The 26,881-nt window shown below is 49.0% G+C and overlaps 1 protein-coding gene across 3 annotated transcripts in view; it reads right to left on the reverse strand.

Moving 5' to 3' along the window:
• The window catches only part of LOC140410904 (3',5'-cyclic-AMP phosphodiesterase 7B-like), a 336,168-nt gene that overhangs the window by 113,069 nt on the left and 196,218 nt on the right, over nucleotides 1–26,881 (reverse strand). For all 3 annotated transcript variants that reach the window (XM_072499695.1, XM_072499692.1, XM_072499694.1), the window contains exon 3: nucleotides 10,774–10,857. In XM_072499695.1, coding sequence (XP_072355796.1) covers nucleotides 10,774–10,857 — 84 coding nt within the window. The remainder of the gene's footprint in view (nucleotides 1–10,773; nucleotides 10,858–26,881) is intronic.

Below are 26,881 nucleotides of genomic sequence, written 5' to 3' on the forward strand. Positions count from 1 at the left end.
GTTGCTCCCGGCACAAGAAATTCAAGACAGGGTTATCTCGGGTGTATGGGTCGTGGAGGGCAAGGTGTCGGCAATACACCAAAAGATGAAAGAGGAGGTGGAAGCGCTAGCAGAAGAGTTGAAGGGTAAATAGGAGGAGGAGCTAGGGGAGGAGATCGAGGAAGGTTTGTGGGCTGATGCCCTGGGTAGGGTCAATTCCTCCTCCTCATGTGCCAGGCTCAGCCTGATACAATTTAAGGTGGTTCACAGAGCGCACTTGACGGGGGCGAGGTTGAGTAGGTTCTTTGGGGTAGAGGGCAGATGCGGGAGGTGTTCAGGGAGTCCGGCGAACCATGTCCATATGTTTTGGTCATGCCCGGTACTGGGGGGGTTCTGGAGAGGAGTGGCGGGAGCAATATCTCAGGTGGTGAAAGTCCGGGTCAAGCCAAGCTGGGGGCTAGCAATATTTGGAGTAGTGGACGAGCCGGGAGTGCAGGAGGCGAAAGAGGCCGTTATTCTGGCCTTTGCGTCCCTAGTAGCCCGGCGAAGGATCTTGCTAATGTGGAAGGAGGCGAAGCCCCCCAGCGTGGAGGCCTGGATAAATGACATGGCTGGGTTCATAAAGCTGGAGAGGATAAAGTTTGCCTTGAGAGGGTCTGCGAGGGTTTCTACAGGCGGTGGCAACCGTTCCTAGACTATCTCGCGGAGCGTTAGAAGAAGGCCGGTCAGCAGCAGCAGCAACCCTGGGGGGGGGGGGGAACGAGAGATTGTTTGAGGGGATGGATGAGCGGGAGATAACATGGAGGGTGAGGGAAACTGGCACGTGCGGGAGAGAGCCAGTGTATAAAGCTATGTAAATATACCATTTTGCCATGTATATATCTTGCTCAGTGCGATTTCATGTTATTTTGTTACGGGAGGCGGTGTTATTGTTTGTAAGGGGAATAAATTGTGTTGGTAAAAAACTTTAATAAATATATTTTTTTTTAAAAAGAAAAGGTTCGGGTTCGGGGATGGGTTCGTCAGGTCGGTGAGGCTGCTGTATGAGGCCCCGGTGGCGAGTGTGGCCACGAACAGAAGGAGGACGAGGCAGGGGTGTCCCCTGTCCCCCCTGCTCTTTGCACTGACGATTGAACCCCTGGCCATGGCGTTGAGGGAGTCGAGGAACTGGAGGGGGCTGGTGCGGGGTGGGGAGGAGCATCGGGTGTCGCTCTATGCGGATGATTTGCTGCTATATGTGGCGGACCCGGTGGGGGGAATGCCGGAGGTGATGAGGATTCTCAGGGAGTTTGGGGATTTCTCCGGGTACAAGCTAAATATGGGGAAGAGCGGGTTGTTCCTAGTGCACCCGGGGGACCACGAGAGGGGGATTGGCGAGCTCCCGCTAAAAAGGGCGGAGAGGAGTTTCAGGTACCTGGGGGTCTAGGTGGCTAGGAGCTGGGGGGGCCCTGCATAAGTTTAACTTCACGAAGCTGGTGGAGCAGATAGAGGAGGAGTTTAAGAGGTGGGACGTGCTGCCACTCTCCCTGGCGGGTAGGGTGCAGTCAGTTAAAATGACGGTGCTCCCGAGATTTTTGTTCCTGTTCCAGTGCCTCCTCATCCTGATCCCTGGGGCCTTCTTCAGGCGGGTTAACAGGAGCATTATTGGGTTTGTGTGGGCGCAGAAGACCCCAAGGGTGAGAAGGGTGTTCCTTGAGTGGTGCAGGGATAGGGGGGGGTTGGCACTGCCTAACCTCTGTGGGTATTATTGGGCTGCCAACGTGGCAATGGTGCGTAAATGGGTGATGGAGGGGAATAAGGAGGCATGGAAGAGGCTGAGATGGCGTCCTGTGTGGGCACGAGCCTGGAGGTGCTGGTGACAGCGCCGCTGCCACTTCCTCCAACGAGGTATACCACGAGCTTGGTGGTGGCGGCTACCCTCAAAATTTGGGGGCAATGGAGACATCACAGGGGGGGATGGGGGCCTCGGTGTGGTCCCTGATTCGGGGGAACCACTGGTTTGTCCCGGGGAGGATGGACGGAGCGTTCCTGAGCTAGCACAGGGTAGGTATTAGAAGGATGGGGGACGGGAAGTTTGCGAGCCTGGGTGAGCTGGAGGAGACGTTTGGGCTCCCCCCGGGGAACACCTTCAGATATATGCAGGTAAGGGCGTTTGTTCGGCGGCAGGTGGTGAGTTTCCAATGTTACCACCACGAGGGGTCCAGGACAGGGTGCTGTCGGGGGTGTGGGTTAGAGAGGGGAGGATCTCAGCAACGTATTAGGTGATGCAGGAGGAGGAGGAGGCCTCGGTGGAGGAGCTAAAGGGTAAGTGGGGTGAGGAGATTGACGAGGGGACGTGGGCGGATGCCGTGGGGAGAGTGAACTCTTCCTCCTCTTGTGCGAGGCTCAGCCTCATACAGTTTAAGGTGCTGCATAAGGCTCACATGACCGGGGCACGGATAAGCTGGTTCTTTGGGGGCGAGGACAGGTGTGTTAGGTGCTCAGGGAGGCCAACAAACCACACCCACATGTTCTGGGCGTGCCCAGCGCTGGAGGACTTTTGGAAGGATGTAGCGAGGACGGTGTCAAGGGTGGTAGGTTCCAGGGTCAAGCCGGGCTGGGGGCTCACAATATTTGGGGCAGCAGAGGAGCCGGGAGTGCAGGAGGCAAAAGAGGCCGGTTTTCTGGCCTTTGCGTCCCTGATAGCCCGGCAAAGGATTCTTCTTCAGTGGAAAGATGCGAGGCCCCCAAGCGTGGAATCCTGGATCAGCGATATGGCAGGGTTCATTAAATTGGAGAGGATGAAATTTGCCTTAAGGGGATCGGTACAAGGGTTCTTCAGGCGGTGGCAACCGTTCCTAGACTTCCTGGCAGAACGTTAGAAGATGGTCAGCATTAGCAGCAACCCCGGAGGAGGGGGTTGGGGGGTGTGCTTGGGGGTGGGGGGGTTGGTTTGTTTTTCTTGAGTGGGAGTGTATATTTGCCTTTGTGTTGATGAAGGCTGTTAATTTATTATTGATATATATGGGGGGGGGGGGTTTGTTCTTTTCTTTCTGTATTTTGTTGTCGATATTTTGTGAAAATCTGAATACATTAAAAACAAATTTTTTAAATACTGTTCTGTGTACTGTCCAGACAATACACAATGTAAATACATAGACACAGGCTTCGGGTGAAGCATACAGAAGTGTAGTACTACTCAGCAGAGAGGATATGTGAAGAGATCAGATCATTCCATAAGAGGGTCATTTAGGAGTCTGGTGACAGTGGGGAAGAAGCTGTTTTTGAGTCTGTTAGTGCGTGTTCTCGGACTTCTGTATCTCCTGCCCGATGGAAGAAGTTGGAAGAGTGAGTAATCCGGGTGGGAGGGGTCTTTGATTATGCTGTCCGCTTTCCCAAGGCAGCAGGAGCTGTAGACAAAGTCAATGGATGGGAGGCGGGTTCTCATGATGGACTGGGCTGTGTTCATGAATCTCTGCAGTTTCTTACGGTCTTGGGCTGAGCAGTTGCCATACCAGGCTGAGATGCAGCCAGATAGGATGCTTTCTATGGTGCATCTGTAAAAGTTGGTAAAATTCAATGTGGACATGCTGAATTTCCTCAGTTTCCTGAGGAACTATAGGCATTGTGCTTTTTTTTAAAAATGTGTTTTTATTAAAGCTTTTTTCAAACAGAATTTTTACATAACCAATAACAGAAAAATAAACGGAAAATATTTAACAAAACCAGGTGGCTGTTATCATTATACAAAAGAGAATATACATTAAATAAATAGTTCCCCCACCTAAGCCTCCCCTTCCCCTTCCCTCTCCGCACCCCCTCCCCCCCCCCCCCCCCCCCCTCCCCCCCCCCCCCCCCCCCCCCCTCCCCCCAGATTACTGCTGCTGCTGACATTTTAACGCCCTCCTAGAAAGTCAAGGAACGGTTGCCACTGCCGGGAGAACCTCAGCAAGGACCCTCTCAAGGCAAACTTAATTCGCTCCAGGCTGAGAAACCCAGCCATGTCACTAACCCAGTTCTCCTGGGGGTTTCGAGTCTCTCCACATTAACAAGATCCGTCTCGGGGCTACCAGGGCGGCAAAGGCCAAAACCTCGGCCTCTTTCGTTTCCTGCACTCCCGGATCCTCCGACAGCCCAAAGATCGCTATTTCTGGACTCGGCTTCACCCGCGTGTCCAAAATCCTGGACATAGCCCTCGCAAAGCCCTGCCAGAATTCTTTGAGTGCCGGGCATGCCCAGAACATATGGACATGGTTCGCTGGACTCCCTGAACATCTCGCACAACTGTCCTCCACCCTGAAGAACTTGCTCATTCTCGCTGTCGTCATGTGAGCCCGGTGTATCACCTTAAGCTGAATTAAGCTGAGCCTGGCACATGATGAGGAGGAGTTCACCCTGCCCAGGGCATCAGCCTACAGGCCCTCATCCAGCTCCTCACACAGCTCCTCCTCCCACTTGCCCTTCATTTCCTCCACTGGGGCTTCCTCCGCCTCCTGCAGCTCTTGGTAAATGTCCGACACCTTCCCCTCGCCTACCCAGATGCCTGACACCACCCTGTCCTGTATCCTTCGAGGGGGCAGCAACGGAAATGCCCCCACCTGTTTTTTGAGAAAGTCGCGGACTTGGAGGTATCTGAAGGCTGAACTTTTCCTCCAGCGCCTTCAAGCTAGGGAAAGTCCCATCTATATACAGGTCTCCCATCCTTCTAATGCCTGCCCTATGCCAGCCTTGTAAACCCCCGTCTATCTTGGCCGGAGCAAATCTATGATTGTTCCGTATCGGGGTCCAAACTGCAGCCCCCTCCTCCTTCCTGTGCCTTCTCCACTGACCCCAGACCCTCAGTGCTGCCATCACCACCGGGCTTGTGGTGTATCGTGCCGGCGAGAACAGCAGCGGTGCCATTACTAGTGTCCCTAGGCTGGTGCCTTTGCATGACGCTGCCTCTAGCCTCCCCCACACCGACCCTTCCTCCATTACCCATTTCCTAATCATGGCTACATTAGCCGCCCAGTAGTAGCTACAGAAGTTCGGAAGTGCCAACCCCCCCCCCCCCCCCCCCCCCCACCCCCCCCCGCCCTCCCCCCTCCGTCTGGGCTCTAAAAACAGCCTTTTAACTCGCGGGGTCTTGTTGACCCACACAAATCCCGTGATAATCCTGTTCACCCACTTGAAGAAGGATTTGGGGATGAAGATGGGAAGGCACTGAAAAACGAACAGGAATCCGGGGAGGACCGTCAACTTCACAGTCTGCACCCTTCCCGCCAGCGAAAGCGGGAGCATGTCCCACCTTTAAAAGTCTCCCTCCATCTGCTCTACAAGCCAAGATAAATTGAGCCTGTGTTGGGCATCACAGTTCCTAGCCACCTGTATACCAAGGTAATGAAAGCTTCTCTCCACCATCTTGAACGGGAGCTCACCCAGTCTCTCCTCCTGATCCCTAGCGTGGATTACAAACAGCTCACTTTTCCCCGATGCACGATCAATTACACTCAAGACGAAGTGATTTCAGAACTGAAGGCTTTAATCGACTAGAACTTGTTCCCCAGCAGCTTCGGTACAGGAAGTGAAGGCTGCTGGGACGGCACCGGTTCTTATACTCTGCCTGTTAGGGCGGAGCTACGTATCAACAGCCAATGGTAAACTCCTAGGTTTAACCAATGGACATCAGCCTCTTAGGTACCGCAATACCTGATAATACCACATTCACCCCGTTAAAAAAAAGAGTCCGGAGGGGGTGGTGGCCAGTGGTAACAGTCGCCTTTAACATGGTATGATCAGATATGGAGATACCGTGATATCTCCTTACAGGGCTGTCGGGAATATTTACAAAGTGTTCGTTCACGGTTAAAGTCACAGCGAGCAATCAGTCAATCGGGTGGCCTGGTCGTCCTTCTGGATCGTCTGGGCTTCGGTGGTGATTCTGGTGGGGGTCCCGATGGTTGCGACTCCGGGAGCGTGGTTTCGGCCTCCCTGGCAGCTTCGTCACCCCTAGGCGGCGCTGTTGGGGCAAACGGTTGACATGGGGGGCGGGGGGGGGCGCCTGCAGGGGGCGTCGGTGGGTGGGCGGGCCTAGGCAGGAGTGGCGGGAGTACTGACCCTCCAGTGAGGTGCTGTGGTTGACATGGGGGGGGGGGGGGGTAATGGTTCGGGTGCGCGTGGGGTTCCGCCGGGCGCCAGGTCCCGTAGGGAGACCGTATCTTGCCGGCGTCAGGGAACGCCACGTAGGCGTACTGGGGGTTAGCGTGCAGCAGGTGGACCCTCTTGACCAACGGGTCAGACTTGCGCGCCCGCACGTGCTTCCGAAGCAGGATGGGTCTGGGTGTTGCTAGCCAGGTTGAGAGCAAGGTCCCGGAGAAGGACTTCCTGGGGAAAACAAGGAGACGTTCATGAGGGGCAAGATTCTCCGACCCCCCCGCCGGGTCGGAGAATCGGCAGGGGCTGGCGTGAATCCCGCCCCCGCCGGTTGCCGAATTCTCCGGCACCGGAGATTCGGCGAGGGCGGGAATCACGCCGCGCCAGTTGGCGCGCCCCCCCCCGCGATTCTCCGGCCCGAATGGGCCGAAGTCCCGCTGCTAGGATGCCTGTCCCGCCGGCGTGGATTAAACTACCTCTCTTACCGGCGGGACAAGGCGGCGCAGGCGGGGTCCGGGGTCCTGGGAGGGGGGGGGGTGCGGGGCGATCTGGCCCCGGGGGGGTGCCCCCACGGTGGCTTGGCCTGCGATCGGGGCCCACCGATCCGCGCGCGGGCCTGTGCGGTGGAGGCACTCTTTTCCTTCTGCCTTCGCCACGGTCTCCACCATGGCGGAGGCAGAAGAGACTCCCTCCACAACGCATGGGCGGGGATGCCGTGAGCGGCCACTAACGCTCCCGCGCATGCGCCGCACGGCAATGTCATTTCCGCGCCAGCTGGCGGGGCACCAAAGGCCTTTTCTGCCAGCTGGCGGGGCGGAAATTAGTCCGGCGCGGGCCTAGCCCCTCAAGCTTGGGGCTTGGCCCCCCCAAGATGCGGAGGATTCCGCACCTTTGGGGCGGTGCGATGCCCGACTGATTTGCGCCATTTTTAGGGCCGGTCGGCGGACATTGCGCCGATACCAGAGAATTTCGTCCGAGGTGTCTGATTGGTAGTTGTACAGAGCAGCGACCGGATGGCGTGGAGGGCCACCGGGAGAACTTCTTGCCAGCGGGAGATTGGGAGATTCCTGGACTGTAGGGCCCGTAGAACAGTCTTCCAGACCGTTCCGTTCTCCCTCTCCAGCTGTCCGTTTCCCCGGGGGTTGTAACTGGTCGTCCTGCTTGAGGCAATGCCCCTGCTGAGCAGGAATTGACGCAGTTCGTCACTCATAAAGGAGGGCCCCCTATCACTGTGTATGTACGCGGGGAAACCGAACAGTGTAAAGATACCCTGAAGGGCCTTGATGACGGTGGTTGCGGTCATGTCTGGGCAGGGGATGGCGAATGGGAACCAGGAGTACTCGTCAATCGCGTTCAGGGAATGCGTGTTGTGGTCGGTGGAGGGGAGGGGGCCTTTGAAATCCATGCTGAGGTGTTCAAAGGGACGGGAAGCCTTTATCAGGTGCGCCTCTCTGGCCGGTAGAAGTGCGGTTTGCACTCCGTACAGATTTGGCAGTCCCTGGTGACTGTCCTGACCTCCTCGATGGAGTAGGGAAGGTTGCGGGTCTTGATGAAGTGGAAGAAACGAGTGACCCCCGGGTGGCAGAGGTCCTCGTGGAGGGCCCGGTTGCGGTCCACTTGTGCAGTGGCACAAGTGCCGCGGGACAGGGCATCAGGAGGCTCGTTTAGCTTCCCCGGACGGTACAAGATCTCGTACTTGAAGATGGAGAGTTCTATCCTCCACCACAAGATCTTGTCGTTTTTAATCTTGCCCCGCTGTGCATTATCGAACATGAAAGCAACTGACCGTTGGTCAGTGAGGAGAGTGAATCTCCTGCCGGCCAGGTAATGGCTCCAATGTCTCACAGCTTCTACTATGGCTTGTGCCTCTTTTTCGACTGAGGAATGGCGAATTTCGGAAGCATGGAGGGTACGGGAGAAGAAGGCCAAGGCCTGCCTGCTTTGTTGAGGGTGGCCGCCAGAGCTACGTCGGACGCATCGCTCTCGACCTGGAAGGGGAGGGACTCATCGATGGCGCGCATCGTGGCCTTTGCAATGTCTGCTTTGATGCGGCTGAAGGCCTGGCGGGCCTCTATCGACAGGGGGAAGGTTGTGGACTGGATTAGGGGTCGGCTTTGTCTGCGTAGTTGGGGGCCCACTGGCCGTAGTAACTGTAAAACCCGAGGCAGCGCTTCAGGCCTTGGGGCAGTGAGGGAGAGGGAACTCCATAAGGGGGCACATGTGCTCAGTGAGGTACCCTCAATAATGATGCTTAGAGATTAAACTGTAAAGAAGGCTTTATTAGGCTAATAACTGTGCTACAGATATGGACGAGAGCTGACTGCTATACAGACCATGAGGCAGGCCTTTATGTATGGCTCCCAGATGGGCGGAGCCAGAGGCGGAGTCCCCAGGGTTCCAAGCCTGGTCTTAAAGGGGACATCACCTTACATGATGATAAGGCAGTAACCGTTCATCACACTCAGGGTCGGGGCCTATAACTCCATTTCGCACTACGTAGCCTAGAATGGCTAGACGGTCGGTGCTGAACACGCATTTATCCTTATTGTACGTTAAGTTAAGGATTTTCGCGGTCTGGAGAAATTTGCGGTGGTTGGTGTCATGGTCCTGCTGGTCATGGCTGCAGATGGTGACGTTATCCAGATACGGGAACTTTTGCTGGCTGCCTATGACTACTCGTTAGAACATCATCCAGGTACCCAGACCACAAAAGCAGATGCATTAAGTCTTTGCAGACGCGCCCTCCTTCTCCCAGGACTGATAAGGTAGAGACGATGCTCAACTTTATGGATTTGTTGCCTGTTACAGCATCCCAAATCCGTGAGGGGAAGCTAGAGAATCCAGCCCATGGATTCTGAAATGGAGACCAAGGCTTCAGAAGTCTCTGGTGGGAAGCAAGCAGTGCAGCAGCCTCAGAGTTCCAAATGGAAGAGGCATTTGCCTTCCAGATATACACCACCGGAACCAGCCCTGCAGGAAGCACAGCCACAGGCGAAGAGAGTCAGGCGCCCTCCTACTCCTCAGACATCTGAAGAGTCTTCGGACGTTGTGTGTGTGTGTGTGTGTGTGTGTGTGGGGGAAGAGGGGGGGGAGAAATGTTATTACCCACACGGGGTTGGAGCAATCAGTCTCCCTGTGAGTCTTGCTGAAACGGGCTCCCCGCTAAGGGGTTGGGGCGCCTGAGGAAATGCATGATGGAAATCTGTATAAAGTTGACCAGGTATGGAACCGACAGAGCAGACCCAGCTGGGATCTGATGTATATTGTGAACATAATTGCTTTGCAATAAACCAAGTTTAATTTTGACCAACTCGGTCCATCAAACAGCTCAAAGACTTTATGCCATCAAAAATGTTTGTTCAGTGCTTTTTAAATAGGACCTTTCGGATTTGTATTTGAGCAACCTAAAACAAAGCCTTTAGCACATCAAAAGCATTCCAGTAATTTAATAAAGTCAATGTGTGTGCTTCAATCTCTTTGAAGGTTTCCTATTTGAAGCTTACACTACATACAGCCGGAAGCAGGTGCTACGGGGCTGTGTGCATATAAGTGCCACAAAGTCAGCATAGGAAATGGACTTTAATCATTTGAGTGTTTTAACTTCGTACTTTGCCAATAGCAGAGATTATTTGACATGAACATTTTCCAAGCGATTTGCAAAGATTCAGAATTACACTTAAAAGCATGCAAGCCAAGAATTGCATATGCTTGAAAATGGATTAGAGTACAGCATTTGTCACACACAACTGATTGCTATTATTAAGTTCATTGGTAGGGATATCACTGCCAGGGCCTACATTAGTATGTGCGTCACTTTGCTGTAAAACAGACTAGCAATATTTTACAGTACAATGCCAGAGTGTGCTTCTTTTTTAAAAGAGTTTGCGTTCGATTTACTATTGATTTAATCAAGTATTGTGCATGAACGTTGAAAACAGCACAAGCAATTATTATTCGCTGTAAAGTGTAGGGCAGAGTTAGCACATATCAGTAGCTGATCTTTAGATACAGGAAATCATTATAGGTTCGCTTCTAGTTTTCCACAAATGGCCTTAAACATAGTCATTAGCTTGCCCCTGCTAATATGAACTATGTTTTCACAAAACACCCCTCTCTCTATTCCCTCTCCCTCCCCAAAATAAAAAATCATTAACGAGGTTGCCTGTGAGCAGTACTTTCAAAAGTTTACCAGATGAACTCCGGGATAGCCAAACCAAATATTAATCAGGATGGCACACAGAATGAACTGCAGTCAACCCTTTACCAAACATATTCCTCTTCAAGAGAAAGTCCTCATTTGATGAGGTAATAAATGTTAACCTGTGAGTAACTTGGAAGATGTGAAGCAAGAAACTATTGTATTGGCTCACAGGGCCAGAGGCCTTTCTTCAAAACAGTTTATATTTCATACATGGGACCCAACTCTTACTTAAATTTGGATTTTAAGTGCCCACGACTTAGTTGTATACATTTAATCCATTAGTGCAGTCAATTTCTAATGCAAGTGCAACTTTGTTTCAAAGGGGAAATCTACGGTGAATGGCCAGGCAGTAGCTTTAATTTTACTGCAAATTCACAAGGTAAACTCCACCTTCAGGAATTCAGCCAAAGCAGCAGCTACGTGCTGCGAATGCAAGCTTTGGGCTCTCTGGGTTTTGTCTCAAGTGTTTTGTTGGTACTTACTATTCAGAAGACGAAAATCAATGACTGGGTATGACCCTCGGCGCTCAGAGAGAAGCCCTGCTTGCCCTCTCACTCGTGCATTTCCTGGGAAAACATAGAATCAAGAGGAACATTAGGAACAGTGGTTTTGTTGTTCAGTATTCTATGCTGCTATCTTAGTCCCTTTTTATTTTGCATCACATTTTTTCAATCTTCACACACTGTCAACATAATTGGATCAATTTCCATGTTTTGATAGAAGTGGAAATGTTGAACATGAGAACTACAAAATTAAATTAGGTTCTAGAGTAATTCATTATATAAAATGGCGAGTGTATATGATCAGCGTAGTCAGCTATCAATAAAGATATTTTTGAAGATCCAGGGCTAGGCTTTCTCTCGGCTAACACGCTGATGGAACTACATTAGATGTGCAAATCTGCCCATTGCATGCACTTGCTTTCAAGATCCAACTATTAACAGAATAATAATAATAATCTTTATTATTCTCACAACTAGGCTTACATTAACACTGCAATGAAGTTACTGTGAAAAGCCCCTAGTCACCACACTCCGTCACCTGTTTGGGTACACTGAGGGAGAATTCAGAATGTCCAAATTACCTAACAGCACATCTTTCGTGACTTGTGGGAGGAAACCGGAGCACCCGGAGGAAACCCACGCAGACACACACATACAATGACCCAAGCCAGGAATCAAACCTGGGACCCTGGAGCTGTGAAGCCACAGTGCGACCTACTGTGCTACTGTGCTTCGAATTTACAGTGCAGAAGGAGGCCATTTGGCCCATCGACTCTCCACCAGCCCATGGAAAGATCACCCGACCTAAGCCCACACCTCCTCCTTTTCCCCGTACCCCAGAAACCCCATCTAACTTTTTTGGACACTAAGGGCAATTTAGCATGGCCAATCCACCTACCTGCACAACTTTGGACTGTGGGAGGAAACCGGAGCACCCGGAGGAAATCCACGTAGACATGGGGACAAGGTGCAAACTCCACACAGTCACCCAAGCCGGGAATCAAACCTGGGACCCTGGAGCTGTGAAGCAACTGTTCTAACCACTGTACTACCGTGCCACCCACATGTGTACGAATGTGGACACCCAATAGAAAATCCATTTGTGACTGGGCTCAGATGGCAGAGAAAGTGGAAGTCATAGTGGTGCAACAGGATTAAATATCCCAGAAGCAAAAAAAAACTGCAGATACTGAAAATATGAAAGAAATTAACTTGAAAGTCAGAAGCTGCTGGAGGAGAGGAGGCTCTTTTCGATATGATGCCATGTTTTCAGGGGAGGTTGTTGATTTTAGATAAGGAAAAGCTGTCCCTGCTGGTTTGATCCTGATTTTTCCAGCAGGAGCAGGTGTTCTTCCATCCCTGGGTCTTTCCCAATGGGCTTTTTCTCTGTCATGTCTGGTGTTCATCAAGCTGTTACTGGACCTCTCTGGCCAAAGCAACATTATGGTATACCCTACCAAGATTTGTGAGAACCACGAGAGAGCAAATTACACCGTACCACCTACATCTGTTGAAGCAGCAAAATTGTTTTTTGAGAGGCCTAAGAGCTGCTGAGAGATGGCTCAAATTGTTGAATGCACCTCACTGTGCAGTTCCTTGCCTAGTTCCCAGCAAACTGCAAGGAAGTTATTTTGGAGCGTATCCATCATCTCCATGTAAATCATCCAGTAAAGTCTAGTCTGGAACATGGCAGGCAAGCTTGATGGTCTCAGTTTGAATGAGTCATGGTTGCTCCTCAGGCATCTAGCGTGTGGTGAAATATACAATTCTGCAAATGGCACCCAACACCTCACGTATGCTCAGTTTTGAGCTGCTAGAAATAAGTTTTATCTACTGCATCTAGCACAGTAGTAGCATGATATAAACTGACGTTTTTATCGTCATCATGAAGACAGGACTCAATTTACACAAAGATGGTGGAGTGGTCACTCTCCCATTATGGGGGGTAAATCGGTGAGGACAAGGTCAAGTAGGTTATTGCCTTTTGTCCTCTCACTATCTGTAAGCTTCGTCGGTTAGCTATGTCCTTCAAGTTTCAGCCAGCTCAGTTAGCGGTGGCACTACCGCTCTTGCTGAAGGACACTGAAATACCTCACCCAGAGCATATTCTAATATCTTGAATATCTGCTCTAGAGATATCAACTGAAGTGAATACGAGAGTTTGGTAGATGGTATTTCAGCTAATTTGACTCTTTCTTAGGAAATTCTAACCCATCATTTTCCTTGCACTATCTAGTTGGTTTGTAAATGTAAATTATGTCTTGGCCTCAATGAACATGTTACAACTTTGAAAATGCTTATGCCTCTTTCTCATGATATATTGACTAGATTATTTAATAATACAGAGGGGAAACTCAAAAATGTGTATACAAATCCTTGAGGTAAATATGGGCAGTCAAGTCACATCAATTTTACAGGAAAGAGACCGGATTTCATACAAAGACTGAGATGTCCATTGGAATAGGATCGTAAATAGATCAAACAAGCAGTTATTGCATAAAGGCATAGAAGAGCATAATAATTGTTTACTGGCACACTGGGCTAGTTATTTTTCCACTGTGACAAACTTGTTGCTAAATGTACTGGGTCTTATACTAATTTCACATTTTAACACTTTGAAAAAAACACGTCTGATTATATCATTCTCAAGGATTCAGCCAAGCGGCAATTTGTCAAAAATAGACTGCATTAGTGGAAATGAGCAAGTAATGCCATAGGAAAGTAATAAAAGACAAAATACAAATAGGCACCATATCAGCCACTGAAGCTTCAATGAGGATAAAAGATGAACCAGTCTCTGAATTTCTGTGCAGCAGCATCTTCCATCAATGATGAAAAGACAGCATAAATCAGATTATCCAAAAAGCAAAACACTGACTTTTAATTTGGAGCCGAATGCCTACAATCAGTTTCCCACTTGTTTTAGTCACTGTTGCAATGTAGGAGACATGGCACCAAACATAGCAAAATCTTGCAAACAGCAATGGAATAAATGATCACATTGTCTCTTTTAGGTGTTGGCTGATGGATAGGCTAACTGTTAACCAGGACTTCCCCGCTCATCTTCCATAGGATATTAACATCCACCTGAGAGCCTGTCCGACTTCCACAACACTGCACTGAAATGTCAGCCAAGTTTCTATCTTCAAGTCTCTAGAGTGGGTCTTGAATCCACAACCTGCTGACTCAAGGGGCGTGAACACCATCATTGAGTCAATGGCAACACCTATTTCTCTGCAGACTCCGAGACAAAATGTCTGCCCATTCTAGTCAAAAACGCTGTAGATCTACATAGATCTACAGACATCAACGGAGCCTCCCAAAAGAAACATTTCCTGAGCGGATGTTTGGCTATTTGGCATATCCCAGTGGTGTCTGCATTTAAACATAGTTCCTGTTTGATGACAAAGTTCACCCTGAATCACATTTAACTGTCATTAAGGGTGGAGTACATATGGCAGACAGCTCAAAGACTCTAAAACATCACATTCATTATAGGCCCCCAATCAAATGGAAATTAATGTCAAGGTCAGTAAGTGTGCTTGTATTATAGGAGCACTGCCTTTAAAGAGAAGCTGTGTTTGGGAAAGAAAAGTCAAAACAGTTTTCGTAAACTGCTCTTAATTCATTTTGGAAAATAAATTTTACATTGTAAGACAAGTTTATATTTGGTTGTTTAATAAATGGTTAGAACAAGGGACAAAGTGTTTGCACTGTATTGCAAGTTACAAAACTCTAAAAATATTAGCTAGTGAGGTCGTACAGTAGTACAAGGAGCACAGTCACAAGCTAAATGTTCTTTTATGCAATTATTCTCTTTACCCACAATGAAATTAAACACCCACTCAGTAGTTTTAACACAGAATACTTCAGCTTCAGCCAAAATGTCACTGACACCAAGTTGTAAAGGATTCTGCTGATCCACATGATAACATTTTAATTCTACATCCATCAAGCTAGGATGTGTCCTAGCCGGAAATGGGGGGGGGGAATCGAGTTGCTGCTGCTATGGTCAAGGGGGAGCTAGAGCGAGTGGGGGGGGGGGGGGGGGTCAAGACGGGGGTCTGCCGCCGTGGGGAACGGGCCGGGTGTGGGGTGCGGGCGCGTGGCTGGCCGAGGAGGGGTTATGGCTAATCGGCGGGGGAGGGGTGCAGGTAGCCCCCTGATCCGGCTGATAACCTGGAATGTAAGGGGACTGAACGGGCCGGTCAAGCAGGCCTGGGTGTTCGCACACCTGAAGGGGCTCAAGGCGGGTGTGGTTATGCTGCAGGAGACACACCTGAAGGTGGCAGACCAGGTAAGATTGAGGAAAGGATGGGTAGGTCAGGTGTTTCATTCGGGGCTGGATGCCAAAAATCGAGGGGTGGCGATCTTGGTGGGAAAGAAGGTGTCATTCGAGGCGTCGAGCATTGTGGCAGACAATGGCGGTAGGTACGTAATGGTAAGTGGTAAGTTGCAGGGAGAGAGGGTGGTACTGGTCAATGTGTATGCCCCGAACTGAGACGATGCGGTTTTATGCAGCACATGTTGGGTCGGATCCCAGACTTGGAAGTGGGGGGCCTGATAATAGGGGGAGACTTTAACACGGTGTTGGATCTGGCACTGGATCGCTCCAGGTCTAGGACGGGTAGGAAGCCAGCGGCGGCTAAAGTACTGAGGGGCTTTATGGACCAGATGGGAGGGGTGGACCCTTGGAGATTTGCAAGGCCAGGGGCTAGGGAATTTTCATTCTTCTCACATGTCCATGAGGCTTATTCCCGGATCGACTTTTTTATTTTGAGCAGGGCGCTGATAGCGAGAGTAGAGGATACCAAGTACTCGGCGATAGCCATTTCGGATCACGCCCCGCATTGGGTGGACTTAGAGCTGGGGGAGGAGAGGGACCAGCGCTCGTTGTGGCGCTTGGAGGTGGGGCTGTTGGCGGACGAGGAGGTGAGTGAGCGGGTCCGAGGAAGCATAGAGAGGTACCTGGAGGCCAACGATAATGGGGAGGTCCGAGTGGGGATGGTATGGGAGACGTATGGGTGGTTAGGGGAGAGCTGATCTCCATTAGGGCCCACAAGGAAAGGAGGGAGCAGAGGGAGAGGGAGAGGCTGGTGGGGGAGATGGTGAGTGTAGACAGGAGGTATGCTGAGGTGCCCGAGGAAGGACTGTTGAGGAAGAGGTGCAGCCTCCAGGCCGAGTCCGACCTGGTGACCACCAGGAAGGCGGAGGTTGTAGCCACCTAAGTTGGCCAACTCCTGATTTAAAATGGAGAACAGCAAAGGCTGAAGTGAAATTCAGCCAACACAGGCAGAAACCAGCAGGTGCAGGTTTGCTGTGTATTTAACTCTGCAAAAGCCCAGACAGCATCGATACCAGCGATCATCAGCATAATAATGTAGCAGCCATCTACATACTAATAAGCAAACTCCGGGAACAATCGCAACATTTAGGACAAACAAAGCTAAGCTAGACTCCCTGGCGCGAGCAGGAGCCAACACAAAAGAGGTTAACGGACACCTCAAGACCGCCCATCGATCAGGGAATCGCTCCAGTATTGGAGAAATCGAACCAAGCGATTGAAACAAAGTCCAATCACCTAGAACCAGGTACAGGGTCCGCCCCGAAAGGCAGGAATCCCCTGGGGACTATAAAAGTTAAGCCCCAAGTTCAAATCGTTCTCCTTGACCGGGTCACTCAGCAACGCGAAGCAACCCCTGAGAGTGAACGGTCCAAGCTGCCACATCCCTGAAGTAAGTCTCAAGTCGACGCTCGCTACGGGATAGGCGCTCCTAGCTACCAGTCCATACCAGCTTTGAATCCCGCAGTTTCAGATTCTGAACGAAAGGCCATTTGTTCCCCTGACCTGGTGGGCCAGTCCGAAGCTAAGTATAGGCCTGTTAGTTGTAGAAGTAGCTTAGACGTAGAATTTGTGCATGAGTAGCGATTATTGTGTATAATAAATGTGCTTTGATTTGAATCTTACTAATTGGTGTGTTGAGTTATTGATCATTACTTGGATTTGAACCTCGTGGCGGTATCATAAAAATACCTGGCGGCTCGAGAGCAAAGGTTATAAAACAGAGCCAATTGAACCAACCAAAAGTTAGCAACAAGGTGTGTGGAGGAAGGCCCAGGGAGCGATTTACGAGTATGGGGAAAAGGTAAGCCGGATGCTGACGCATTAGCTTCGGAAGCGGGACGCAGTTAGGGAGATCGGGGGAGTTAAGGACAGAGGAGGGAGTGTGGTGCGGAGTGGGGTTGGCATCAGTGGGGTCTTCAGGGAGTTTTATGAGGAATTGTATCGGTCCGAGTCCCCGCTGGAGGAGGGAGGGAAGGGCCGCTTCCTGGACCAATTGAGGTTTCCGAAGGTGGAGGAGGGACTGGTGGCGGGATTGGGGGCCCCGATTGGGCTGGAGGAGCTGACCAAAGGGACAGGGAGCATGCAGGTGGGGAAGGCACCGGGGCCGGACGGTTTCCCGGTCAAGTTCTATAAAAAATATATGGACCTGTTGGGCCCGTTGCTAGTTAGGACCTTCAATGAGGCAAGAGAGGAGGGGGCTTTGCCCCCGACGATGTCCCGGGCACTGATCTCCTTGATCCTGAAGCGGGACAAGGATCCCCTGCAGTGTGGGTCTGACAGGCCGATTTTGTTGCTGAACGTAGATGCCAAGGTGCTGGCGAAGGTCTTAGCCACGAGGATTGAGGATCGTGTGCCGCAGGTCATCCACGAAGACCAGACGGGGTTCGTGAAGGGGAGGCAGTTGAACGCGAATGTGCGGAGGCTTCTGAACGTTATCATGATGCCGGTGAGGGAGGGGAGGCGGAGATAGTGGTGGCGATGGACGCGGAGAAAGCCTTCGATAGGGTAGAGTGGGGGTACCTGTGGGAGGTGCTGAAGAGGTTTGGGTTTGGGGAGGGGTTTGTCAGGTGGGTTAGGCTGTTGCATGAGTTCCCGATGGCAAGTGTGGCCACGAACAGGAGGAGGTCTGAGTACTTTCGGTTGCACCGAGGGACGAGGCAGGGGTGTCCCCTGTCCCCCCTGCTCTTCGCACTGGCGATTGAACCCCTGGCTATGGCACTGAGGGAGTCGAAGAACTGGAGGGGGTTGCTGCGGGGTGGGGAGGAACATAGGGTGTCGCCCTATGCGGATGACTTGCTGTTATATGTGGCGGACCCGGTGGGGGAAATGCCGGAGGTAATGAGGATCCTTTGGGAATTCGGGGATTTCTCGGGGTACAAGCTCAAAATGGGGAAGAGCGAGCTGTTCGTGGTTCACCCAGGGGACCAGGAGAGGGGGATTGGCGAGCTCCCACTATAAAGGGCGGAGAGGAGCTTCAGGTATTTGGGGGTCCAGGTGGCCAGGAGCTGGGGGCCCTGCAAGTTCAAGGAGTTCAAGAGGTGGGACGCGTTGCCGCTGTCCTTGGCGGGTAGGGTGCAGTCAATCAAAATGACGGTGCTCCCAAGGTTTTTGTTCGTGTTCCAGTGCCTCCCTGTGTTTATCTCGAAGGCCTTTTTTAGGCGGGTCAACAGGAGTATAATGGGGTTTGTGTGGGCGCGAGGGACTCTGAGGGTGAGAAGGGTGTTCCTGGAGCGGAGTAGAGATAGGGGGGGGCTGGCGCTGCCCAACCTCTGTGGGTACTACTGGGCCGCCAATGCGATGGTGCACAAGTGGGTGATGGAGGGGGAGGGGGCTGCATGGAAGAGGCTGGAGACGGCGTCTTGTGTGGGTACGAGTCTGGGGGCGCTGGCAACGGCGCCGCTGCCGCCCCTCCAAGGAGGTATACCACGAGCCCAGTGGTGGCGGCTGCCCTCAAAATCTGGGGACAGTGGAGCAGGCACAGGGGGGAAGTTGGGGCCTTGGTGTGGACCCCAATATGTGGGAACCACCGGTTCATCCCAGGGAGAACAGATGGAGGGTTTTCGGGGTGGCACAGGGCAGCGATACGAAGGTTGGGAGAGCTGTTTGTGGACGGGAAGTTCGCGAACCTGGGTGAGAAGTACGGGCTCCCTCCGGGGAACACCTTCAGGTACTTACAGTTAAGGGCGTTTGCCAGGCGGCAGGTGGTGGAATTCCCGCGGCTGCTGCCACGCACAGTACAGGACAGGGTGCTCTCGGGGGGGTGGGTGGGAGTGGGGAAGATCTCGGAAATGTACCAGGTGATGCAGGAGGAGGAGGAGGCCTCGGCGGTGGAGATGAAAGGTAAGTGGGAGGAGGAGTTGGGAGAGGAGATCGAGGAAGGGACGTGGGCAGGTGCCCTAGGGAGGGTGAACTCTTCCTCATCATGCACGAGGCTCAGCCTCATACAGTTTAAGGTGCTGCACAGGGCACACATGACCGGGACAAGGATGAGCCGGTTCATTGGGGGCGAGGACAGGTGTGTTAGGTGCTCAGGGAGCCCAGCAAACCACACCCATATGTTCTGGGCATGCCCAGCGCTGGAGGAATTTTGGAAGGGTGTAGCGAGGATGGTGTCGAGGGTGGTAGGTTCCAGGGTCAAGCCGGGCTGGGGGCTCACAATATTTGGGGTGGCAGAGGAGCTGGGAGTGCAGGAGGCGAAAGAGGCCGGTATTCTGGCCTTTGCGTCCCTGGTAGCCCGGCGAAGGATTCTCCTTCAGTGGAAAGATACGAGGCCCCCAAGCGTGGAATCCTGGATCAACGATATGGCAGGGTTTATTAAATTGGAGAGGGTGAAATTTGCCTTAAGGGGATCAGTACAAGGGTTCTTCAGGCGGTGACAACCGTTCTTAGACTTCCTGGCAGAACGGTAGACATCGGTCAATGGCAGCAGCAACCCGGGGGGCAGGGGGGGGTTACTTTATTTTTGTTTTTGTTATTTGCACTGGAGGATCTGAGGGGTGTATATATTTGTTGTGCTAAGTCGGGGTGTTAATGTTAATTTATTATTTATGTACGGGGGGAGGGGGGTATGGAGGGTTGCTTTTTTTGGACTGTGTTTTGTACTTAACCCTGTTGGGTTCCTTTTTCATTTTGTTACTGTTATTTTGTGAAAACCTTGATAAAAATTATTTTAAAAAATAAAAATTCTACATCCATCTGCAGCTATCTGCTGTCAGTTGTATATTTTACTTGAACACTATGCTGTCAGTAGAAAAGGAAACAGAAATCTGTGGTTCACCTGTGGCGACTACAGACACAAAATAATGAAATGAAAATTGCCATAGTCCCTGAGGACCATTGGCTGCTCACCACTTTTGAGAGAGAGCTGACAGAGGGTCGCCATGCCTCAGGTGAGGCGCAAGGTTGAGAAGGTGGGGCCTTCATGAATAACCTCAGCCAGTACGGGAAATTAACCTGTACTGTTCGCCACGCTCCGCATCACAGACCAGCCGTCCAGCCAATTGAGCTAACTGACAATCTCCAACACAAAATAATAAGGGGTGGCACAGTAATTAGCAGCTGCATAGCGCCAGGAACCCGGATCCAATTCCGGCCTTGGGTGACTGTGTGGAGTTTGCATGCTCTCCCCGTGTCTGCGTGGGTTTCCTTCAGGTGCTCCGGTTTCCTCCGACAGTCCAAAGATGTGGTTAGGTTGGGTTACGGGAATAGGATAGGGGAGTTGGGCTCGGGAGGGTGCTCTTTCAGAGGCTCAGTGCAGGCCTGATGGGCTAAATGGCCTTCTTCTAAACTGTAGGAATTCCATGGATTCATTTCAATTCTCAATTCCAAATAAGTGTTACATATTGGACGCGATCTAATGGTCTCATCATGCCCAACTTGGTGATGCGACAAGGCTGTTTAATCTCGCAGGTGGCCTCTCACGGGATTTGCAACGCTTGGAACGCCTTTTAGATCTCGTTATCTGGATCTCGTCCTCACGGGGCATGACCCAGATTAACATATTTAAATGAGTCATTTAAATATGTCTACGCCGGATTATCCGGATGCCCGGGAGCTAACGGCACTGCCTGGTAGACCTCGCCATAGTGCCGTTTAGTACTTGTCCACACAAACGTGGACCGGGCGTAATGGAACCTGGGGTCTCCTAGGCCATTGGAGGCCCCCGGATAGTTGGGCTCTGGGCAGGCTGGTATCCTGGTGCTCCTGCTGACACCCAGGCACCTTGGCAGTGCCAGGGTGCCAGTACCAGGCTGGCAGGGGCACTGCCAGGCTGGGTGTGCCAAGGTTCCCATGTTCCACATGTAAGGGATCAGGCCCGGATTGCTCTTCCCTTAAGAGGTGGGGTGAGGGTGGGTGGAGGAACCTCAAGCGGTAGGTTAGGGCAATGTGTGGGCTCCAGAGGCCGCGGTGGAGGAGTAGTGGGGGGGGGGGGGGGGGGTGAATGATCAGGGAGGCATTTTCATGAATAGTCTTCCTGCACTGGCGAGCTGAGCTAAGGTAAGTGCGGCCTCTGTGGGACATTCCCGACCGTGGCCAAAAGAAATGATGGAGTCTCGTTAGATTGCGGGGTCTTTCAGTGCCGAGAAACACCCCGCTATACTCGCCCAAACCCGGATTCTGTTTTTGTGCATTAAATTCCGCCCATTCTCTCAAATTGAATGAATGAAATTAAGTGAAAGTTTATAAATTTTCAGAATTAACAGAGAAGGCAAACCATATTTTAAATTGCAATTTCTAATTCGATAGGCCAGTGGGATTATAATATTCTATTAATAGAATAGGAACCCTACAGTGCAGAAGAAGGCCAATCGGCCCATCGAATCTGCACCAATCCTCTGAAAGAGCACCCTACCTAGGCCCATTCCCCAGCCCTACCCGTGTAACCCCACTTAACCTACACATCTTTTGACACTAAGGGGCAATTTAGCATGGCCAATCCCACGTAACCTGCACACCTTTCTGTAATTCTGTAAAAAAAGTCATACAGAGCCGAACCCATAGATGCTGCCAGATCTGCTGAGTTTATCCAGCATTTTCAGTTTTTACTTCATATTTCCAACATCCGCAGTATTATTCTTTTATTACAGTACATATTTTCTGGTTGAAGAATCAACAGTCACAATGGACCGAATATCTTACCACCTGCGCTGCAATTTCTAAGGGATGATTTTTCACTTTTAACAGCGTACTTAGTGAATTGAGCTCTTTTATGCCCAGTTCAATTTTCATTTCCTTTGGAGCAGCTGAATCACGATGCCTGTTTTTCATCCATGGTAAAAGTGAAAAGTTGCCCCAACCAATAAAGCGAAACAAAGTTTGGCTACGCTATTGCAGCCTTTCTGGCCTCTTGACAACTATTTTGGTTCTGTCACAACTGAACCAATTGAGCTCCATGATCTAAGTTTTTCTAAATAAATCTCTCCCACCTTCCATTGGTTTACACATGGGACACTGTTTCAGAAGAGCTTTGCTTTGCACCATATTGATGACCATAACAAGCTGGCACCCCAGTTAGACTTGCTGGGTCTGGTCGACATCTTTCTGGAGGATTGTTCACAGGACTTTGGGTCACACAGTGTTCAATTACATAACATGTGATCACTTATCTCCACTCTTTGCAAAATTATTCAAATTACCTCAGTTGAGTGTCTCAGTGCCACTTAGGGCTGAATAACACTTTTCTCTTTTTGCTTTGTAGAGTACAAAGAATTCAGTGAGTTGAATTACAATGTAATTTTATAAATCAAAGCAAGTCTAGGTCATCCATTTCCTGAGCAGATTTTGGGTAACTGCTAAACATTGTGTTCTCTTTGTTATGGGCCAGGGTTTAGAGAACCCCAAAGTGTATCATGGAGTTCACCTGACCCACAACTTTTAATAGATTGTGGTATGGGGAGCACACGGCCCACTCTACAGGTGTGGTACAGCAGAAATGGAAAAGTACCTTTTTGAAACATACAGTGAACATCTTAGCAACCATTAATTCAAATACAACCCCCAAAGACTACAACACTAAGTAATCCTTTAAGCTTTCCTTTTTAACATCCATACGACTTAAAAACAAAACCTTTATCAGAAGCACATCAGGTTAAAGTCACTATTGAAAACATTTATAATTCTGAATTCACTAAATGATCAAGAGATAGTCTTTTGTTGGCAGTAAGAACAGCAGTACACCTGCTTGGTCTGGCTTCAGCTCCAACACTGAAAACAAAACTAAAACACACCCTTCAGCCTGCTCAAAAACAAAAGTAAAAAGCTGACAGATAGCCCAGCTCCACCCACTCTCTGACATCACTGCAGTAGTAAACACCCATTTCTTAAAGGTACTCTCACTACAGATATTTATATACACACCCATTTATAAACACCCATTTCTTAAAGGTACTCTCACACAACAGCTCCCCCCAAGAAAAGAAAATAAACCATCAACTTCAAGATGGTTGCATTTTTCACCTTTTCACTATCCTTTAAGATATGCACACAGTAAATATACTTTTTTGTTTCAAAAAACAACACACGCAAACAGGTATAATAATATAGTCCATTTTTTTTGTTTTTCTTCCTCCAACTGAAATCCTTCTCGATTGACAGTCTCTTTGAACAAGAAGGTCTCTGCACGATCCATCCATTTCTCTATGCCTCGGCATGTCTCTTTAAAGTCAGATACTTTCGTTCAATCTGATCAGAGTCCCTTGTAATTCACCAACACAAGAGCATTGGTTATCACAGCTTTCAGGCTGTCAAATGCCTGTTGAAACTCCGCTTTACATTGACATTTTCGATGTTTCTTCAGCAAGTCCATCAGTGGAGCAATCACGCGATAAAACTTTTGCACAAATGTTCGATCAAACCCACCCTTGCCAAGAAATCGCATTATTTCCCTTCATCTTGAGGGTATTGAAAACTCCTCAATAACTGTTGGTTTCACATCCTGTGCGACCATTTGACCCTGTCCGATTGTATGGCCAAGGAAAGTGACTTGAGCTTTTCCAAATTCACTTTCGGCTAGGTTTATCACCAAACCCGCCTCCTGCAGTCGATCGAATAACTCCATCAGATGTTTTAAATGTTCTTTCCATGTCTGGCTGAAAATTACCAGGTCGTCGATGTACACCGCACAATTGGGTAATCCTGAAACGACTTTGTTAGTTAACCGTTGAAATGTGGCTGTGGCATTTTTCATGCCAAATGGCATAACTTTGAATTGGTATATACCATCTGGAGTCACAAAAGCTGAAATCTCCTTCGCCCTTTCAGATAAAAGTACCTGCCAATAACCTTTAAATAAATCCAGTTTGGAAATAAAAGCTGATTGTCCCACTTTCTCAATGCAATCCTCCAAACGTGGGATAGGATAAGAGTCTGTTCTTGTAACTGCATTAACCTTTCTATAGTCCACACACAACCGTTGGGTACCGTCTGGTTTAGGTACCATCACTATGGGTGAGCTCCATTGGCTGCAACCCACTTCAATTATGCCATTTTTAAGCATACTCTCAATCTCTTTGTTAACCTGTGCCAATTTTAAAGGGTTAAGTCTATATGGATGTTGTTCGATTGGAACAGCATTTCCCACATCTACATCATGTATAGCCATTTTAGTTCTTTCCAATTTTTCTCCACAAACTTGCCCATGTGATATCAATAACTCTTTCAGGTCAGTCCGTTTTTTCTCTGGAGGGTAACTCAACAATTTATCCCAATTTTTAAGAACATCCTCGTTTTCCAATTTAATTTGAGGTATGTCAAATTCACAGTCATCTGGATTTGGTTCGTCACTTTGAGTTAGAATCATTAAAACCTCCTTTTTCTCTCCTTCCCTTTCAAAGTACCTTTTAAGCATATTCACATGACACACTCGGTGAGTTTTCCTTCTATCAGCCGTTTTTACCACATAATTCACCTCACTTAATTTCCTTTCAATATGATAAGGTCCACAAAACCTTGCTTTTAAAGGGTCACCTACCACTGGTAACAACATTAAAACTTTATCTCCACTGGCAAAACTACAAATTTTGGATTTCTTGTCCGCTACCCGTTTCATCACATTTTGTGTAACTTTCAAATGTTGTCTCGCCAATTCACCTGCTCTATTTAATCGTTCCCCAAAATCTGACCCGTAATCCAATAATGTAATTTCCGTTATCTCACTCACCAATTTTTCCTTAATCAATTTAAGTGGTCCTCTTACCTCATGACCAAAAATTAGTTCAAAAGGGCTAAATTTGGTTGACTCATTAGGTGCATCCCTAATTGCAAACAGTACGAATGGAATTCCTTTATCCCAATCCTCTGGGTAATCTTGACAATAAGCCCTGAAGATTGTCTTTAATGTCTGATGCCACCTTTCTAACGCTCCCTGCAATTCTGGACGGTACGCAGTTGATTTAAATTGTTTTATTCCTGAGCTGTCCATAACTTCTTTGAATAATCTTGAGGTAAAATTTGATCTTGATCCGATTGTATATCTGTGGGTAGTCCATATCTAGTAAAGAATTTAAGTAACTCCTCCACAATCTTTTTAGCTGTAATATTACATACTGGAATGGCCTCTGGAAACTTAGTAGACACATCCATTATTGTCAAAAGATATTGATTCCCACTTTTTGTTTTAGGAAGCGGTCCTACGCAATCAATTAGGACCCGTGTAAAAGGTTCCTCAAATGCTGGAATGGGTGTTAAAGGCGCTGGTTTTATCACTGTTTGAGGTTTCCCTATCACTTTACATGTGTGACATGATTGACAAAATTTAACTACATCTTTATGTAGTCCAGGCCAATAAAAATGTTTCTGGATTTTAGCTTGTGTTTTCCTTATTCCCAAATGACCTCCCACTGGTACCTCATTTGCAACTCGCAACTCCTCCTTTCTATACCCTACCGGCAATACTACTTAATGAACGTCTGCCCACTTTTCATCCGCCTGCATATGTAAAGGTCTCCATTTTCTCATCAAGACATCACTTTTACGGTAATAACACTCTGGTATACACTCAGATTCCTCTTCCGTGTATGCTTTCTGATACATCCGTTTTATTTCTACATCTTTTTGTTGTAACTCCGCCAATTTTCCTGAACTGAAAATATCCGCCTCATCCTCCACCTGTTCTTGTCCTTTTTCAACCATCTGATCAAAAATTGTTTCTGATAATTCCACTTCAACTTCATCTTCATGCTTTGATTTCTCCTCTTGTCTTAACCTGTGACTTTGCGACCTTGTTACTACACAATCCGGAAAAATCCCAGGATATTCGTCCTTCAACACTTCAGTTGTCTGATTTTCCACTGGCTTATCAACCAGAGTAGGCATCACTCCCACCCGCGATCCAGCTATATCATTACCCAAGATCATCTGTATTCCTGGACAAGATAGTTTCTCTATTATTCCAACTACCACTTCACCACTCTTCACTGGACTTTCCAACCTCACCTTATATAATTGAACACTGCTCCTCTCACCCTGAATTCCACATATTACTACCTTTTCTGGCAACATTCTTCCCAAACTACATAACTCCTCATCTCTTACCATTAAAGATTGATTAGCTCCCGTATCTCTTAAAATTGTGACTTCTTTACCTGCTCCTCCTGATACACATGAGTAAACTTTACCCATACAAGTAAATTCTTTAAAGAGATCTGGCACCTTCTTATCAATCACCTTTTGATCAGGCTGTACAATCTTTTGCACCTCCTTCGCTTCACTTGGGCTTTCCTTTACCACTTTAACAAACCCTACTGTCTTATCCTGTTTTACCACATCAGCCTTCCCAATGCTTTTCTTCAACCACCAACACTGTGACTTGACATGGCCTAGTTTATTACAGTGAAAACATTTGAAACTTTTCATTTCTTTTCCGCCCTCCTGGATTTCTTTTTTAATCTGAGGTACACTCTCCTTATTATCTCCCATCAGATCACCTTTACCTTTACCACTTGAGTATTTCTCATGTCCCCAGTTTCTATCCCTCACAGGCTGAAACTGATGTTGGAACCCAAGCTTTGATTTATGAACTAATTCATAATCATCTGCCATTTCTGCGACTAACCTCACAGTTTTAACCCTCTGCTCTTCCACACGAGTTCTCACTACGTCAGGAATTGAATTTTTAAACTCCTCCAAAAGTATAATTTCTCTGAGAGCTTCATAGGTTTGGGCTATTTTCAAAGCCCTTATCCGCCTATCAAAATTACTCTGTTTGAGCCTTCGAAACTCCATGTATGTTTGACCAAATTCTTT

Source organism: Scyliorhinus torazame, chromosome 4, assembly GCF_047496885.1.
Source record: "Scyliorhinus torazame isolate Kashiwa2021f chromosome 4, sScyTor2.1, whole genome shotgun sequence".
NCBI lineage: Eukaryota > Metazoa > Chordata > Chondrichthyes > Carcharhiniformes > Scyliorhinidae > Scyliorhinus > Scyliorhinus torazame.